Source organism: Eulemur rufifrons, chromosome 2 (genome assembly GCF_041146395.1).
Source record: "Eulemur rufifrons isolate Redbay chromosome 2, OSU_ERuf_1, whole genome shotgun sequence".
Lineage (NCBI taxonomy): Eukaryota > Metazoa > Chordata > Mammalia > Primates > Lemuridae > Eulemur > Eulemur rufifrons.
Genome location: NC_090984.1, coordinates 71,483,647 through 71,501,852, shown reverse-complemented (window position 1 = coordinate 71,501,852; position 18,206 = coordinate 71,483,647). Strand labels below are relative to the sequence as shown.

Genomic DNA, 18,206 nt, shown 5'->3' with positions numbered 1-18,206 from the left:
ACAATGGCATTTCAGACTCTTTGCCCGTTGTAATAAGTATGTTACCGCCCAACTTGAGCCGTATCTTCCACATCAAGTTTAAATCTCATATTCTTAGACTCAGCTATCAATTGCTAGTGCTCTCAAACCCATTCCAAGGCAACAAAAGCCTGAGGCACATTTGAATGAACCTAGTGGAACCTGCTGGCACACTCCACAATGCCATTCTTCTCCTTGTGGGTGGGAGGGGATCATACCCTTTCTACCTTGGTATAAGTTGAATTTAGTTCAGAAAAGGTGAAGATTTTGTTAATTCACATTCAAGAAAAGTTTGAAATCCTATTTTATCTGCAAATTTGGTTATTTATTTACAATTTGTCTTCATTTATTCAACATTGTGATATGTTTGGGGACCCTGTTTCCAGAATTTTGTGTTTTCGTGACGAACTCTGGTTTGGGTAAATTTATGTTTTCATTGACAGATTAAATTGTACACATTTACTATGCACAATACAATGCTTTGAAGTACATACATATACTGTAGAATGACTAAATATAGCTAATTGACATACATATTACCTCATATAGTTATGATTGTTATGTTAAGAGCAGTTTACATTCACTCTGTTGGCATTTTCCAAGAATACAGAGTATTAATTATAGTCAACATGTTGTATAACAGATCTCCTGAAATTATTCTTCCTGTATGTCTAAAACCTTGTGCTCTTTGAACAAACTTTCCCCACCACCCCCCACCATCCTCCTACCCACTGCACCATTCTACTCTCCACTTCTGTGAAATCAACTTTTTTAGATTTCACATTTAAGTGACATCATGCAGTATTGGTCTTTCTGTGCCTGGCTTATTTCACTTAACATAATGTCCTCCAGATTCATCCATGCCACCAATGACAAGATTTCCTTCTTTCTTATGGCTGAATATTATTCCATTGTGTATAAATACCACATTTTCTTTATCCATTGATGGACACTTAGGTTGAGTCCATATCTTGGCATTATTGCAACATTATATATGTGTGTGTGTGTGTGTGTGTGTATCTCAGAATTAACTGCACTTAACATTGGAGTATAGCTATCTCTTCAATATACTAATTTCATTTCCTTTGGATATATACCCAGTAATAGCATTGTTGGATCATATGGTAGTTCTATTTTTAATTTTTTGAGGAATCTCCATTCTATTTTCCATAATGGCTATACTAATTTACATTCCCACCAACAGTGTGTGAGGGCTCCCTTTTCTCCACATCCTCACCAACACTTTTTATCTATTATCTGGCAAATATGTTTAGATACCTAATGTAGTGAACAACTATGTGATGGCACTATTTGATCAGGGTAAATCTTAACTCTGTATCAAAGAGACCCAATAATAGAATGAAAAGTTTATTTATCTTTTGTGTAGAATTCCCAATGGTAATGATCCAGGTCAGCACAGAATCTCTGCTCCTCCTGGTCACTCTGGGACACAAGTTACTTCCAAGTTTGTTCCACCATCCCCAGGGCACTATTTTGTCATCTGTAAGGTATAACTTGAATCACTGTCACATTGAAGTTCCAATTAGTGGGAAGGGGAAATAGAGCATAGAAGAGGCATACTCACAGTCTTGGGCTCTCTGCCTTTCATGTTTCATAGGTGAGAATTTTAGTTGCATTTCTACATACAAAAGATACTGGGAAGTACCATCTTGCTGTTATACTATGAAACATGAAAGAAAGAGGAAATGGATTTTGGATTTTGGTGGTGCTCAGTAATGTTTCCAGGATTATAGATACTTATTTTAGTTTCTGCCATTGTTTAACATGTTGCCTATATATACTTTATTGCATAAGACAAAAATGAAGAAATTGGTCCTTGTAGCAACAAAGTAACACATGAAGAAATAAGAGTGACAGAGAAATATTGCTCTTCACATTTTACTCTCTTTATTTAAAAATTATCTGATAGTTAAATCTAGTCACTGGGTGAATACAGAAATCACACCTCTCCTATGAATTTATCAACTGATTATTTATGAAGTCTGGAAAATAGATAAATGTTAATTTACTTTTTTACAGATTGACAATGCCCTTGATGACATTTTGTCTATTCGTCTATGTTTTCAGACTTTGTGGCACCCTGTAGAATTCCAGGGTAGATTTTCAAAGTTATAATCTTCATCCATCAAGAGATTCTTTTAGTGTGGACAGATTTTAAATTGCTTGACAAAAAGTTAGGGCTGCCTTTCTTAGAAAAGATGATTAAGTCCTTTAAAATATGAGTTTCCAACATACCAAAACCTGTGGGCCACACAAAAAGCAGTGCTAAGAGGGAATTTTATAGCATTAAATGCCTATATCAAAAAAAATAGAAAGATCACAAATTAACAATCTAATAATGCACCTCAATCAACTAGGAAAACAAGAACAAACCAAACCTAAAATTAGCAGACAAAAATAAATAATAAAGATCAGAGCAGAACCAAATGAAATAGAGACAATACAAAGCATCAATGAATTGAAATGTTGGGTCTTAAAAAAAATAAACAAAATTGATAAACCACAAGTTAAACCAAGAAAAGAAAACAGAAGTTCAAACTAAACAAAATCAGAAATGAAAACGGAAACATTACAACTGATACCACAGAAAGATCATCAGAGACTATTATGAATAACCGTATACTCACAAACTAGAAAATTTTGAGGAAATGAATAAATTCCTGGAAACATATAACCACCCAAGATGGAACCAGGAAGAAAGAGAAAACCAAGATGGACCTATAAAGAGTAGCAAGATTGAATCAGTAATAAAAAAAAAAAAAACTCCCAACAAAGAAAAGTCCAGGACCAGATGGATTCAGAGCCAAATTCTATCAAATGTACAAAGAACTACTACCAATCCTCCTGCAACTATTCTAAAAAATTGCAGAGGCAGAAATTCTCCCTAACTCATTCTATAAGGCCAGTATCACCCTGATACCAAAACCAAACAATACCTCAACAAAATACTAGCAAACTGAATCCAACAGCACATTAAAAGATAAACACCAAGATCAGGTGGGTTTTATGCTAGGAATGCAAGGATGGTTCAACATATGCAAATAAATAAATGTGTTACAAAACATAAAGAGATCAAGGGCAAAACTCATATGATCATTTCAACAGATGCAGTAAAAGCATTTGATAAAATTCAACATCCCTTCATGATAAAAAAAGATACCTTAATGAATTAGGCATAGAAAGAACATACCTCAAAATAATAAAGGCTATATATGACAACCCTCAGCTAACATCATACTGAATGGGGAAAAATTGAAAGAATTTCCTCTAAGAACTGGAAGAAGATAAGGATGCCCACTTTCATCACTCTTATTCAACATAGTACTGGAAGTCCTAGCAAGAGCAATCAGGCAAAAGAAAGAAATAAATGCATCCTAATTGGAAAAGAAGTCAAATTATCCCTGTTTGCTGATGATATAATCTTATATCTAGAAAAATGTAAAGACTTCGCCAAAAAACTCTTAGATTTGATAAATGTATTCAGTAGATTTGAAGGATACAAAATCAGTATACAAAAATCAGAAGTGTTTCTATACATTAATAATGATATAGCTGAGAAAGAAATCAAGAAGGCAATCCCACTCATGATAGCTACCAAATAAATTAAAATACCTAGTAAAACAAACAAATGAGAAAACCATCCCATGCTCATGGATCTGAAGAATTAATGTCCTTCAAATGATCATACTGTCAAAAGAAATCTACAGATTCAATGCAATCTCTATCAAAATACCAATGTCATTTAGAAAAAACAACCCTTAAATTCATGTAGAACTAAAGAAGTTCCCAAGCAATCCTGAACAAAAAGAGCAAAGCTGGAGGTGTGAGATTACCTGGCTTCAAATTATATTTCAAGGCTGTAGTAAAAAAAATTGCATGGTACTGGTATAAAAATAAACACATAGATCTATGGAATAGGATAGAGAACCAGAAATAAAGCCACATTTTTATGGCCAATTGACCTTTGGACAGTGTGAATAAGAATATACATTAGAGGAATGAAACTCTTTTCAAGAAATGGTGCTGGGAAAATTGGATATCCATAAGCAGAAGAGTGAAACTAGACCTCTCTCACCATATACAAAAATCAACTCAAGATAGATAAAAGACTTAAACGTAGGACTGGAAACTATGAAAATACTAGAAGAAAACCTAGAGAAAACTCTTCTTTATTCAATGTTTCAAATTTTCTGCATTTCTATATGGTATACATCAACTATTAAATATATTAACTTCTTAAGATGTATACATTTTGGTCATTATAAGATTTTGGTTAAATAGATGGTAAACCATAAACTCGAACTAATCTTAAAGATACAATCAAGATGAAGAAAATATCCCCTGAATCTAGTTCAGGGACTGGTGAATGTGTTATCTGTCCATGTGGTTGTTCTTCATGTACTTGGTATTTCTCAAGTATATATCAAAATGTTATTCATTCAACATTTTTGTTTAATTCATAGATGGTGTACTATATCTTATGCTAGCCACTGGGGGTACAGAGAAAGAAAATCCAAACTTTAGTAGTTACTGTATTTTTTTAAATGGGATTGAATAGTTATCATAATGTTAATCTTCATTTCTTATCTTTCCACCTCTCTCCTTCTGTTATCCTGACTCCGAAAGGACCAAGAAGCCTCTGTTCTTAGCACCATGTCCTCATTCCATCACGTCCTCACTCCACTCCATCCATGTTTAAGTTCCTGGGTCAATCATTATAATCACTCCCTGGCACATACTCACTCCTTTGCCCTCTCTCACTTCCTCGTATTCATTTGGCAAAAGCTCATCTTGGTTAAACCCTACTCTGCCTACTCTATACCTGCACCCACACAGCTGAATGCTGCTGGCGAAAATGACACTACATGCACAACCATTGGCCTCAAATGGACCATCAATGCTACCCAGTAATCATATTACATTTCCTGGCCCATCCCCTCCCTCACTTTCACAGAAGATTATTTCATATCTTCTTTCTGCTCTCTCCAACATCCCCTTCCTCACTCTCTTAATGATTTCGCTTCCTATTCTCCTGAGAAAATACAAGCAACAGAAGAAAACCAGCACCTAGAACTATGCTGGAAGAATTATGCACACAGTAGGCACTCAAAAAATGTTTGTTGAATGAGAACTCTCCCGGACATGGACTTGTCCAGCACCTAGAAAACTGAAATGAAGCACATTTAATGTTGTAAAAGAATTTAATATAGCAAAGAAACATCACAAGGTGCTTGTTGGGATGAAAGCCATAGAGGTAAATATTGTCTAGTGAATTAGTAATTTGAGACTATTAACTGAAATAAAACACTGATTTTTATTTAGATAATGTTTCCTATCAGTAGTAATACATTCAATGTTATTACAACTAAATATTTGTGTTATGAAATCTATCTGCCTTTGTGTTTATATAATGTCTTCTACTTTGGTATCCAAATATTGCTCTCTTCAGCTGGCATTTATTTTACATGAAGTGCAGTCAATTTCATTTTTGTAAATTTTTCATGTGGAATAATAGTTCAATTAATCCATACTTAGCAGAAATCCTGTGTGAACAAACTGTATGGCAGCCTATATAAGTGTAGGAGGAGTCCCTGAAACTGAATCAACCTTCTCTCTTTTTTTCCTGACAAACCAGACCACAATAAAGAATATGGTATATGAAATTTACCTGGAATACTTGGCTTAGTAAGTTCATGGGAGCATGGCACAGAGGCTGGTATGGAATAACAGTTCAAAAATAAGAATTTGTATAGCGGTGGTTCCAGGTCATTCACCAAATACAATGTTAAGAGCCAACACCTAAAGACAGTCTTATAGCAGTGTGACTAATTAAATGCAGAATATCTTGACTATATATTAATGAAAGGCAATGGTCATTTACTCTATCAAGATGAATATGATTGCAAGGAGTAATGCTAGTTAAAATGGGCAAAAAGCATTATAATTTCATCTTGCTTTTTCTTTATGGTAATTAGTGTCAGTGACTTATAGAAAAGATGAACTGGCTACTTGTGACCTACAAATCTGAATTCTTCACTTAACACGATGCTCTGTATTTGCCTGAAGGCTTCCGCCTGTTTCTGGACTTCTAATGAATGACGAAAGGTCTTCCTGGCTTTGCAACAATATTTCCTCAAAAACCCTGATTTGTAGCATTTGTCAGTTTCCTTAAATACTCCCACCATGGCCAATTTCAAGCTATCGACAGGATGACACAAAGTTGGGAAGAGAGGCCTACAGTCTGGCCTGTAAGAGCAAGCTTCAGCACATCACTGGAGGGGTGGGCAGGAAGGCGCGAGTTCTATTCCTGACTCCCGTGACAAAGCGAGGGCCTTTTTCTAGGCAATGCAATAAAAGAAGAAAGGGAAACTAATGCTATAGAAATTTTGAGCGAGAGAGAAGAAATCCTGAGACAAAGAAAAATATATTTATCTTTCTGGTTGATAGAGAGGTAGAAAGCAAACAGAGTCTCCAGAATTGGACAAGTCTTCTGTCTAGTTGAAACAGAGGTCCTCATTCTCTGTAAGCCACCTTCTTCCCCTATGCCACAGAGTTCAAACCTCTCCTTCAACTGCTTTTATGGATTTTGATGACCTTCCAGTGTTGAAATGCTGGTTAGCTTGGACTTTTTTTTTTCACTTTAGATAAAAGCAAAATATATTACAAACTTTTTCTGAATGAATATATATAGAGAGAGCATACATTTTCATATTCATATTCATATATAACTGTATGAATACATAATCATTACAGATCATTTCCTTCTCTTGAAAGACATTTTATACGCTTAAAAGTATTTTCCCATCTGTCAACTAATCCACAGCTTACTTTTCTACTGGTGCTTCTTGCGTTACTGATTGTGGTAAAGGTCCACATGTAGCAGTTAGCTTTCCATAAAGGACCAACACTTCTGAAAATTGGTTCCCACTCAAGTGCACATGGAGCTTTCTTAGGGTCTAAAATGGAGTTAAATACCAAAAAAGAAAAAGAAAAGAATAACTTCTATTGAGTTAAAATATCTAACAATAATTTTTAAAGACATTACATCGAGCTGAAATTGAGCGAAAATTAACTAATATAAAAACTTTGTTTACAAGTGAGATTTTCATTAGTTTAATAATTTTCAGTCTGTCTTTGCATTCAAAGTGTGATTTAAAAAAAAAAAGCTCCCTTATTTTTAAACTCTGCCTCAACTTTTCTTCCTTCCTTGGATATGCTCCATTTGCCATGATTTCTAGATCATAATGTATGCATATGCTTATTCTTCCAAAATATATTTCCTAAATTCTTAAGTCAATGAGATGGTAACTCTATGAAAATTGGGAATATTCAACAAGGAAACTACTGCATTCCCTGTAGAAACATGCTAACACCCATTGCTCAGGGTTACTTTATTTTTACAAATATATGCTAACAGTAAACTTACATGAAAGTATTTGCTTCAAATTTTTCAAGGGAGGCTATGGCTTGCCCAAACACATAAATTTTAACATCTTTCAAACCTGCCAAATCACATTGCCTATTTGGCTAAGTCAGTGTGCATAATATTAATTTACTGTGCCACAAAGGTAGTATACCTTAAATGTTATTAGGGAAAGTATAATATATTTGATTTCCCTTTATGAGTCTCACATTGCTTATACTTGAGTAGGGCTACCACATTTTCTGGGCAGGCTATCAAATAGGATGTTGTAATGATTTGCTTGACTAGTAGAGTAGATGAAAAAGTATCAGTTCTGTATGTAGCTGTTCTATTTTTGAATTTGTAATTTGTGCAATTTGAAACTATTCTTCTGTGGTTCTCTTTAAAAAAAATATTTAAAAAATATTCTTTTGTATTTTAAAGACTTAAACATACTATACAAAATCAGTCAAGTAAATGGTTAAAACAGTATAAACTTCAGAGAACCAAAGAGAGGTCTTGGATTTAATTTGAAGATGCCAGGGAAGGGGCTGTAGTACAATGCAAAGATTTTTGGCCTGATAAAAAGAAAACATAGGTTTTACTTATAACTGATATTTTCAAGATACTTGAATGTCTCAATTTTCTGACTGCACTGCTTTGCAGTTCACAGAGATGCTGAGATGTTTTCTGCCTCATAAAATGTTACTTACCAAAATTATCTTTGAAATAATCTATTCCACTTAAAGGATTGATACAGAATCAAAATCTATCAGTTGATTTACTTCCTCTTTTAAACATTATCATGAAGACAACACAAATAGAATGGTACCTTAATATTGTTAAAATGTTCACACTACCCAAAGTGATCTACAGAGTGAATGCAATCCCTATCAACGTTCCAATGTCATTTTTCACAGAAATAGAAAAAATAATCCTAAAATTCTTGTGGAACCACAAAAGACCCTGAATTACCAAAGTAATTTTGAGCCAAAAACAAAGCTGGAGGCAGTACAACATGACTTCAAAATCTATTACAAAACTATAATAATCAAAACAGCATGGTACTGGCATAAAAAAAGACATATTGGTCAATGGAAGAGAATAGATATCCCAGAAGTAAACCCACAGGTTTATGGTCAATTAATTTTCAACAAAGATGCCAAGAACATACACTGGAGAAAGCACAGTCTCTTTAATAAATGGTGCTGGGAAAACTGGATATCCACATACAGAAAAATGAAATTGGATGCCTATCTCACACCATATACAAAAATTAACTCAAAATGGATTAAAGACTTAAATGTAAGACTGGAAGCTATGAAATTACTAGAAGAAAACTTTGGGGAAAAGCTCCACAGCATTGGTCTCAGCAAAGATTCTTGGATATGACCCAAAAAGCACAGGCAACAAAAGCAAAACTAAACAAATAGAATTGTATCAAACTAAAAAGCTTCTACACAGCAAAGTAAACTGTTAATAGAGTGAAGAGAACCCATGGATTAGGAGAAAATATTTGCAAGCCATACATCTAATAAGGTGCTCATATCTAAAATATATAAGAACTCAAGCAAATTAATATCAAGGAAACAAACACCTCATTAAAAAAATAAGCAGAAGACCTGAAGAGATATTTCTCAAACCAAGACATCTTAATACAGATGTATAAAAAATGCTTATCATCACTAATCACCAGGGAAATGCAAGTGAAATCCACAATGAGATATCACCTCATACCTATGAGAATATCTGTTATCAAAAAGATGAAAGATAATAAGTGTGGGCAAGGATGTGGAGAAAAGGGAACCTTTGTACATTGTCGGTTGGAATGTAAATTAATGCAGCCATTATGGAAGACACTATTGAGGTTCCTCAAAAAACTAAAAATAGAATTATTATATGATCCAGCAATCCCACTTCTTGGCATATATCCAAAGGAAATGAAATAAGTATGTTGAAGAGTGGGGGTGGTGAACTCAGATTTAGACATGTGAAATTTGAGATGGCTGTTAGATATCCAAGCAGAGATGTCAAATAGACGATCGGATATTTAAGTCTAGACTTTGGAAGAGAAGTCAGAATTGGTGAGTTGTTTGTTAACATAGTTAGAACCATTAGTTGGGATGGGATCACCAAGGGAGTGAGTGTAGTAGGTAGAGAACTTCTTCAGTGAAATTCATATATTTGGTGTTATTTACTCGGTGAATATGTAAAGATAAATATCCCCTCTTCTCAAAGAGCTCATGGTTTATATGGCTAAACACCTTATTTGCAACCTAGAGATACCATTCATATAGTATCGCTTAACAATGCCTGGAGATGAATACTGCAATGGCTGGCCAGGGTTGGCGGAGCAGTGTGGAGAGACAAACGTTTACATATTTCTATATATTACCAGTCATTGTATGACAAATGCTATTCTTGCTATATGTGATGTAATAATGGGATTGTATTATAATATAATATAATTGGTGCATATAATGCAATTGTGGGGAAAGAAGCAGTGAATTCACTTAGCAGTAATAAGGCAGAGTAAATTTAGAATACTCTGTACTCAAATAATGTGTCTTAGAACAGACCAATATATAATAACATTGGGTTATTGTTAAAATAAAAATTAAGACGTTAACTGAAGGATCACTCACCATTGTCCTTCAATAAGCTATGTTTGAGGCTTCTTTGGGACACCCAGCTTGTCTTCTACATCCCTTCTTCCTATTGCTACAAAGGTTACTAAAGCTCATTGCAACACTGTTCTGAGTAAAGGCGGAGGTGGAGTGGGAAGGAAGGCACAGGGATGACATCAGCATTCTCGGTCTCTATATTTTAGTATTCCCTTAGGAGTTAGCAGGGGTTGAGTATGTTCTATAGTCAATCAATCTTTTAATATAGTTATGTACCCACTGTGGTCTCTTTTCTGTAGCCCTGGTTGTAAAGGGATGGTAAAAAACATGGGTCTTTTGCTTTATGCTGTAAGCATTTTAAACCTCCAGAATGAAAAAGAACAACTCCATCCTTTCTGGGGAGTGATGACTTTGATGTGGTTTTCTATTCCTAGACCTAGGAAAAAGGATAGCTTTGAGTTATGAGATATCTACCAGTGGTGGTTGGCAAAGTCAGTGAAAATTTTAAGAACTGCTTCCTGGTGAGATTTTGTGTGTGTGTGTGTGTGTGTGTGTGTGTAAAATTATATATATATATATGTATATATATAATTTTTAAAAAATGGTCTTTACCTCACAGAAATCAACCTTGTGACTTAGGTCAAGTAATTCCAAATTTAAAGACTACCCAGGGCACAGATGAATTAAAATTTTAATTTAAAAATTATAAATATTTGTTTTTATTTTCTGTCATTAGTTTTATGAGAACTTTAACATAGTTCCATAAAGAAGGTTGACAATTTGAGATAAAAGTAAACAGTTTTGTAAGACTAGAATTGATGCAGAACATAAACAATATTTCACACTACAAAATGCACTACTATAACACTGGGCCTGAAACATAGTTTTATGCATGTTGCTGTTTTCTGCTTAACGTCTTCCCTTTACATGTGAGGCCTTTCCCAATGTGTCACTACTATGCTGACCTTTGAAATCCTTCAGCCTTTCAGGCCCCCTTGCTGCTGCATCAGGCTGTGTTCCCCAGCACCTAGCACAATACCCTGCACACACACAGCTCTCAACAATCGTTTGTCAATCTATTAGGTGCTGATTGATGAGTTGCCTCCTCATAGCAGCTGAACATCTGGATATGTGATCAACAGTATTGCAATTTTGTATTCAAATACTCCCTGTTCTTTATCTATTATCATTTTTATTACTATTTCTTTGTCCTTATTTGCTTATTTATATAATGCTCAAACTAATTAAATGCAGAACACATAGCAGCCAGTTTAGTTTATCTTAGGAATTAACTGAAATAATGGCATGTGCAGAAACCCTAATCAGCATTAATTTATTTATTCAACAAATATTTATTGAGCTTACTGAGTGCCAACGATTGTGTTCAGTGATGGGGATGCATGTGCCTTCAGAGTGTTCAGACAAGAAAACAGACAGTTGCAGAGTTGTGTAATAATACAAGTTTAGGGTACTGTGGGAGCTATACGTGGCAGAAAACCCAAATAGCAGCAGTTTAAAGACAATAGGATTTTCTCCAACACGAATGTCTGGAGATAGACAGACCAGAACTCCACTATATCCATCTTGTTGCTGTGGTATGTGTGGCCTCTCTGCCCAAAGTCACCTTGTCCGAGACAGCAGCTTCACCCCTATGTCCACATTCCAGAACAGGCTCCCTACTTTTGAAAGACTTCCCAGATGTTGCTCAAACCATTCTCACTTACATCTTGGCTGGAACTTGGTCAAGTGGTAATGCCTGGCAGCAAGGGAAGCTGGGAAATGTGATGTTTATTCTGGGTGGCCAAGAAGAAGAGGGTATCAATACTAGCGGACAACTAACAGTCTCTGCCTCAGGATTTCCGGGAAAATGATTGCCTAAATTGATATCTGAAGGTCAGGAGGATTCTCAGAAGAAGTGTATGTGCATGTGTCCTTACAGGAGAGAAAAATTCCAGAGGAAAGGAGAAGCCCTAGGAATTAAACACTGAGAAGAAACTGTTGTTTTACCAATCATGATTAATCACCGCATGACGGTACTTGTACTTTTCTTAGGAAAAGAGGTATGGCTCAAGTTATATCAGAGGAAGGAGGGGTGGGGTTAATGTTGATTTCAGTTTTGTGGTTGGAGAGGCCAGCCAGGAGACCTTCTCAGAAAGATAAAGGCTGGGAAAATGATTTATGACAAGGTAGTGTTATTCCTGATGCAGCAATAATGGCTTAGGTGAAGATATGTACTTGAGCCAGTTCAAAGAAGGAAGAGTTCAGGGGATCTCTCAAGGTACAGGTCAGGAGCTAGCCCATTCCTTTCTGTGCCCATGGTACAGTCACATTACTGGCTTCATTTGAGTCAGAGAAATAGTCATGCTCACAAAAGTGGCATGAATCTGTAGGAACTATGAAAACATTTACAATATGTTAAAATCACAGTATCAATCTGCTTTGGAGGTTCCTTGATTTTATAACGTCTAGCCTTATAAAATTAGCCTATTGTCTAGTTTAAACATATCTAATAGCAATTCTTGTTTGCTTATTATTGTGATAAATCAGCAGTTGCCTCAGATGAAAATAACAAATGGGCTGGGTGCAGTGGCTCACACCTGTAATACCAGCACTTTGGGAGGCTGAGGCAGGAGGATGACTTAAGGCCAGCAGTTTGAGACTAATGTAGGCAATGTAGTGAGACTCCCATCTCTACAAAAACAAAAAGCAAAAAAAATTAGCTGAGCTTGGTGATTTGCACCTGTAGTCCCAGCTACTCAGGAGGCTGGGGCAGGAGGATCGCTTGAGCCCAAGAGTTTGAAGCTGCAGTGAGTTATGATCACTCCACTGCATTCCAGCCTGGGTGACAGAAAGAGAAAACAAAACAAAACAAAACAAAAAGAAAGAAAATAACAAATAGAATATTTTAAACTTCCTGATATATAGTATGTTATTTGAGAAAAATGTATGTTTTTATGTTTTTCTAATTACTTTTATTCTGTAATTTGGTTAAGTTTTGACTCTGCTTTTTATCCACAAAATTAATGGAAGATACAAGTAGTCCAATTCATTTACAAATAAGCATACCTTAGAGACATTTTATCTCTAGAGTGACTATTGTTCTGGTTTTAATTTAAGCACCAAATTTAAATTTAAAATCAGCCAGAAAGACAGTCTATAAGAAAAGCACTGGTCTAAGTCTATAATTATTTAGGTTCTTATGCTTTTTTTTGCATATTCCTTTTTAAATACCATGAAGTTATAAATTTTTTTCCAAGGAAAGTGGTTCTATGTTTGATGTTGGCAATATAATTTTTATATTATATATGAGTAGGGAGGATTGAACCATTCATCTATGGCTGGTGAGTTTAATAAATCCCAGGTTGGTGAAAGCAAAACTTCTAGGTCTTACTTGTCTTGAGATCAACATATCTTAAATTGGCAATTAGGATGAATTAAATGAAACCTGATATTTCAGAGTCATCTTGTTTCCTATGTCTGATTTTTAATTTTATGAGAAAAAAGAAATTATTAAAATCTGTGTTCACTAACCCATTATTTAGTTTGTGACTTCATACTAGGTAATAGAATTGCCAAAAAGTACATGGTACGATTAAGTTTCTTGAGATCACTTCTAGGCCTATGGTAAAGATTCATCTGATTCTATTTTTATGGTTACCTCCATAAATAACATTGAGAGTCTCACAGTCCTTAGCTGTCCAGTGGAGGACAGCAAGCATCCGTTCGCCCTCTGAGTGAATCCAGATTTAAAACTCTGATCCAAGTCAAAACCTCCATATCATTTCCAACATATCTATTCTTTCTGCTGATGATGTATTTTTTTGCTAACTTAGATTCTATAAATTGCTTGTTTTGATTGAAAATCACAGTGAATAAATAATCACACACAGAGATTCTGGACCAAACATGTTACATGTGACAACTTAAGTTACATTTTTCTGTTGCCAAGTCAGAGTTTAGCAGGCAGTTTCATAGAAGGACATTGACTCTTTCAGATTTAGAGGTGCATGCACACCAAGACATCTATGCTGTGATGAGAGATGGTGCTTTTACTGGTAAACTGGTAACCAAAGGGGAGAGGGATCGGGCATCGGTGCTCTTGTGCTTGAATGTGAATAAATGTGATTGTGAGCAGTGGGGAATTGAAAGGGCAGATAATTAGATCATTGGGAGAACTCATTAGCTGAGGTTATTATCACCTCTCTGCTTACAACTCCTCAAAATGTCCTCAATGAGCATGGAGTACATTAGTAATAAGAAAAAACAACCAATGAGCTATTTTTTTTTTTAAATCCTTCACTGGCTCCTCATGGCTATGGGATAAAGGGCAAGTGCCTGAACATGAACTTGACTCTGACCTACACACTTCCAGCATCATCTCTTGCCCTGTCCTGCCTTCAGCCCTAGGCTGCCATAATGCTCAAGTGCTTCTTTCCTTCTTTTTTCTGTGTCTTCCTCCATGCCTCATGCTCATGCTGTCCTCTCTGTGCCTCAAATCCCTTTCCCACTCCTCACCTAATCCCAGGCTCGGTCAGGGGCCTCTCTCTGATGTGCTCTCATAAACTCTGAGCATTGCATCTCCTCCTGTGCATTATTGTTTGTTCTTGTGTTTCTGTTCCCCTCACTAGACTCTATCCTAATGCCAGACGCATAGAAGGCAGCCAATGCAAGCTTGTTAAATGAATAAATGAATGTTTCAATGCATACTAGAGGTTAGAAAATAATTTTAAGTAACCGCAAAGCTATAAGGATCTGATCTATTATCTGTTTACTAACAGAAATGCCCATTAGCACATAGGAAACTAAAACAATTTGGCAAATAGGCCAAATAAATGTGAAATGATTCTCCAAGTTCTGCTATTGGTTTTAATAAGCTGCTGGTATTGGTTCTTTCGGTAAACTTTTTGAGAGATATACCAACTACTGCTATTTAGTATGTAATATTTTGCTTCTCCTCTAATGCCAAGTCAGTGGGAGAAGCTTTGTGTACTTGCTTTGGTAAACTGATTCTAAGTGTCTTATTCCATTATGCACATCAGGTGCACAGAAGTGCACTTAATGCATGTGTGCTTCAGTGCTTGATAAGAATGCTACTTTTAAAATGTGAGTTTTCAAGGTAAATTTTGCTTAAAGTATTAGGGCTTTATCTTTTTCTAGTTAATATAGTAAAGTTTAAATCAGAATTATAAGGAAAAATACAAGAATCAGATTCAAAAACAGCAACAAAAGCATAGAACATTAGTTCTCAAAGTTATTCTAGACCATTTAATCCTTCTCTTTATAGATAAGGAACTGATGTCCCCATGGGTAAATGAACATTCCCTGAAGGCACCAGGACAAGAGCTCTGGTTACTTGATTCTTACCAGGTGAATGTGAATTTTCAAGCAAGGAGAAGTATATGGAGACCTTACAAATTGCAAGGAAGAGACCTACTCATGCTATCTTGAGTAACAGGGTTTATTAATAAAGCTAAAATGGTGCCTAGAGGCTTTGCCATTGTGTCTAGCAATCCTGTTGCCTCTGCTCCCTTGTGCCTGCCTCCTGCCATCTCTAGGCAATGAGATTGTGATTGGGTCAGTGACTTGGAGAGCCTTTAGCACAAACATCAATATTGGATCCTATTAATTGTAGCCAAATTAGGACAGTTGTTTTTGATTGACACATTTGACTTTGCAACATATAGCAGGTGTATGTGGAAAGAACTTCTAAGCTTCTGCAGAAGCAAAGTAGGCTTTGGAAAGGTACAGGCCCTTTGAGCTTTCTGGACCTGGCCAGTGTGGGGAGGAAAAGACATTCGTGTATATAAATATGTGATGGAGAAGATGAACTAAATCACAGCTAAATTCAAACTGAATTAGTTTACAAATGGAAATAAATGCTCTGCCTGTAAGAAACTACCCACAAATACAGTTGTGTGACCTTTGGACAAATTAGTTGAACATTATCAACCTCAGTTTGCTTATCTTAAAGATTATAATGATATTCACCTTGTCTAGTAGTTGTGCGTATTAGAGACAATGTATGTTAAATGACCACAACTATGTAGGCGCTCCGGGTAAGGTGCCTGTCATGATCATTACTACTATGATACTATAATAACTACTACTGTAATTATTTTTATAACTGGTAGTACCTAAAACTACTTGTACTACTACTATTGTTACATGCCAGTAGTTTGTAATTGAGTAGTCTTCCCTGCTCAGTTAGACAACGGGAAGGAGAGCTCTACAATTGATTTGCAAGAAGCTGTAGAAGTTTTTTCACACTGTGCAATGGTTAATGTCATGGGCTTTGTGGGAATTAAGACTATTCCCCAATGTGACATCTTGGACAAGTTTTTTAACCTATGTGCCTCAATTATCTCATCCATAAACTGGGGATAATACACCCTATCACATAAAATTCTTGTGAGAATTAAATGACATAATCTAAGTGCTGCTTAGATAGAACAGTGCTTAGCACACAGTGAGCATTCAACAAATATTCCCTATTAAACAATTAATGTATTGATGTGTATCAATTCTCATAACTATCTTGTGAGTTGAGAGGCACCATTATCTTTATTTCATGGATACTGAAACTGAGGCTTATGATTTGCTGTGTTAGATGGTGGGAGGTGGGGAGGACTCAAAGACCCTCCCTCCCTTCTTTCTTTCCTTCTTTTCTTTCCTCCCTTCCTTCCTCATATACTACTTATCTGTTGGGCTGGATTGGGATACAATAATTCCTACCTTGTTGGTTGGGATTAGAACATATAACTCCTTTTTTATTTTCTTTCCCCCGCAGCCCTGCCTCCCTGCCAGAGCACTTATAAGAAAGTACTCACTCACATATCCTGTTCCCATTGAAATAAAATCATATTATGCATTTGTCTTTTACCACTAGCCTACTACTATTAGGTGTCATGTCTGAAGTCCCCAGTTCTTTATTTGAATCTTCATTCTTGAGAAATCAATAGGGTCAAGGAAATAAGAACCAGTGTTTACATAAGTGTTTATTGGACTTTTCTTTATCATCTTTCAGGTCTTGTAGAAATTTGCCTGATGCACCCCCTGGATGTGGTGAAAACCAGGTAAGGTTCTGCATGAACAAGTTTTATTGACTTTGGCTGATATCCAAATTAAGATCTGTCAGAACACTAAATGCTAGAACTTGTCCTAGGCCGGTAGCTTCTCTCTATAATGGCATTTGTATTTGTTTCTTAAAGAAAGTACTATTTGACAGATAAAATGTGAACAGTGAAAAGTATTTCTGGATAGAGGTCATCTGCAGGTATGTAATATTTTACTGCCTTCACATGACAGCCATAAGGTATGATTTGCAGCTATCTTGGTAAAAGAGGTACATTTATCAAAATGATATAAAAACTAAATGTTATCCAGTGAATTATGACAGCACTTGGCATTGCATAAAAAATTGCTACTTAGTAGTCAGCATTTTGGTGTGAGACTCCCAAATTTCAAGTAAGCTTCTTAAATGGTGCTTAAAGAATTTATTCCTATAACTGTTTGCCAATTGAAAAATGCCGTATTTTCAGGAAAATGCATTTGCTCTTAAAGGGAGCAACAAGTCAGGGCAATGTATTAAATCTATTTACCAAGAACAAAAACAAAAACAAGAAAGAAAAAGAAAAATAACAAAACCTTGTAGGGTTTAATATGATCTAGAGCATTTTTAAAAAGTTAAACCTATGGCTGAATTACTGAACTCCCTATTTTTTTTAAAACTGAAAGCTGTTGGGGTTGTAGTGAAGGTTTCCCTTTATTTGCATTATATAAAACCCAAGAACACCATGCCTAGGTTGGAGCCTAGTAGCAAACTGTACCAGGCAACAATGGTGGTTAAACAAATCATTACTGCCTCAGTTAGGCAATTCCTGATGATTCAGGTTGGTCATTGGATGGACATGTTACTTAATTTACCTAAAGAAGCAGCAGACTCTTGTGCTGGTTGCTGAAAGCAAGACAAGGTGACTGTGACATGCAGATAATATTACATTTCTAATAGAGGTGGAGAAGATGGGGATTTAGCCTCTGTCTTAGCTTGAGCTGCTGTAACAAAATTCCATGGGTGGGGTGGCTTTAAACAACTGGCATTTATTTTTCACAATTTGGGGGGTTGGGAAGTCCAAGGTCCTGGC

The 18,206-nt window shown here is 35.8% G+C and overlaps 1 protein-coding gene across 2 annotated transcripts in view; it reads left to right on the top strand.

Annotated features, from left to right (window-relative positions):
- Positions 1–18,206, top strand: part of SLC25A21 (solute carrier family 25 member 21) — a 454,686-nt gene that overhangs the window by 252,868 nt on the left and 183,612 nt on the right. For both annotated transcript variants that reach the window (XM_069464356.1, XM_069464346.1), the window contains exon 2: positions 17,090–17,138. In XM_069464356.1, coding sequence (XP_069320457.1) covers positions 17,090–17,138 — 49 coding nt within the window. The remainder of the gene's footprint in view (positions 1–17,089; positions 17,139–18,206) is intronic.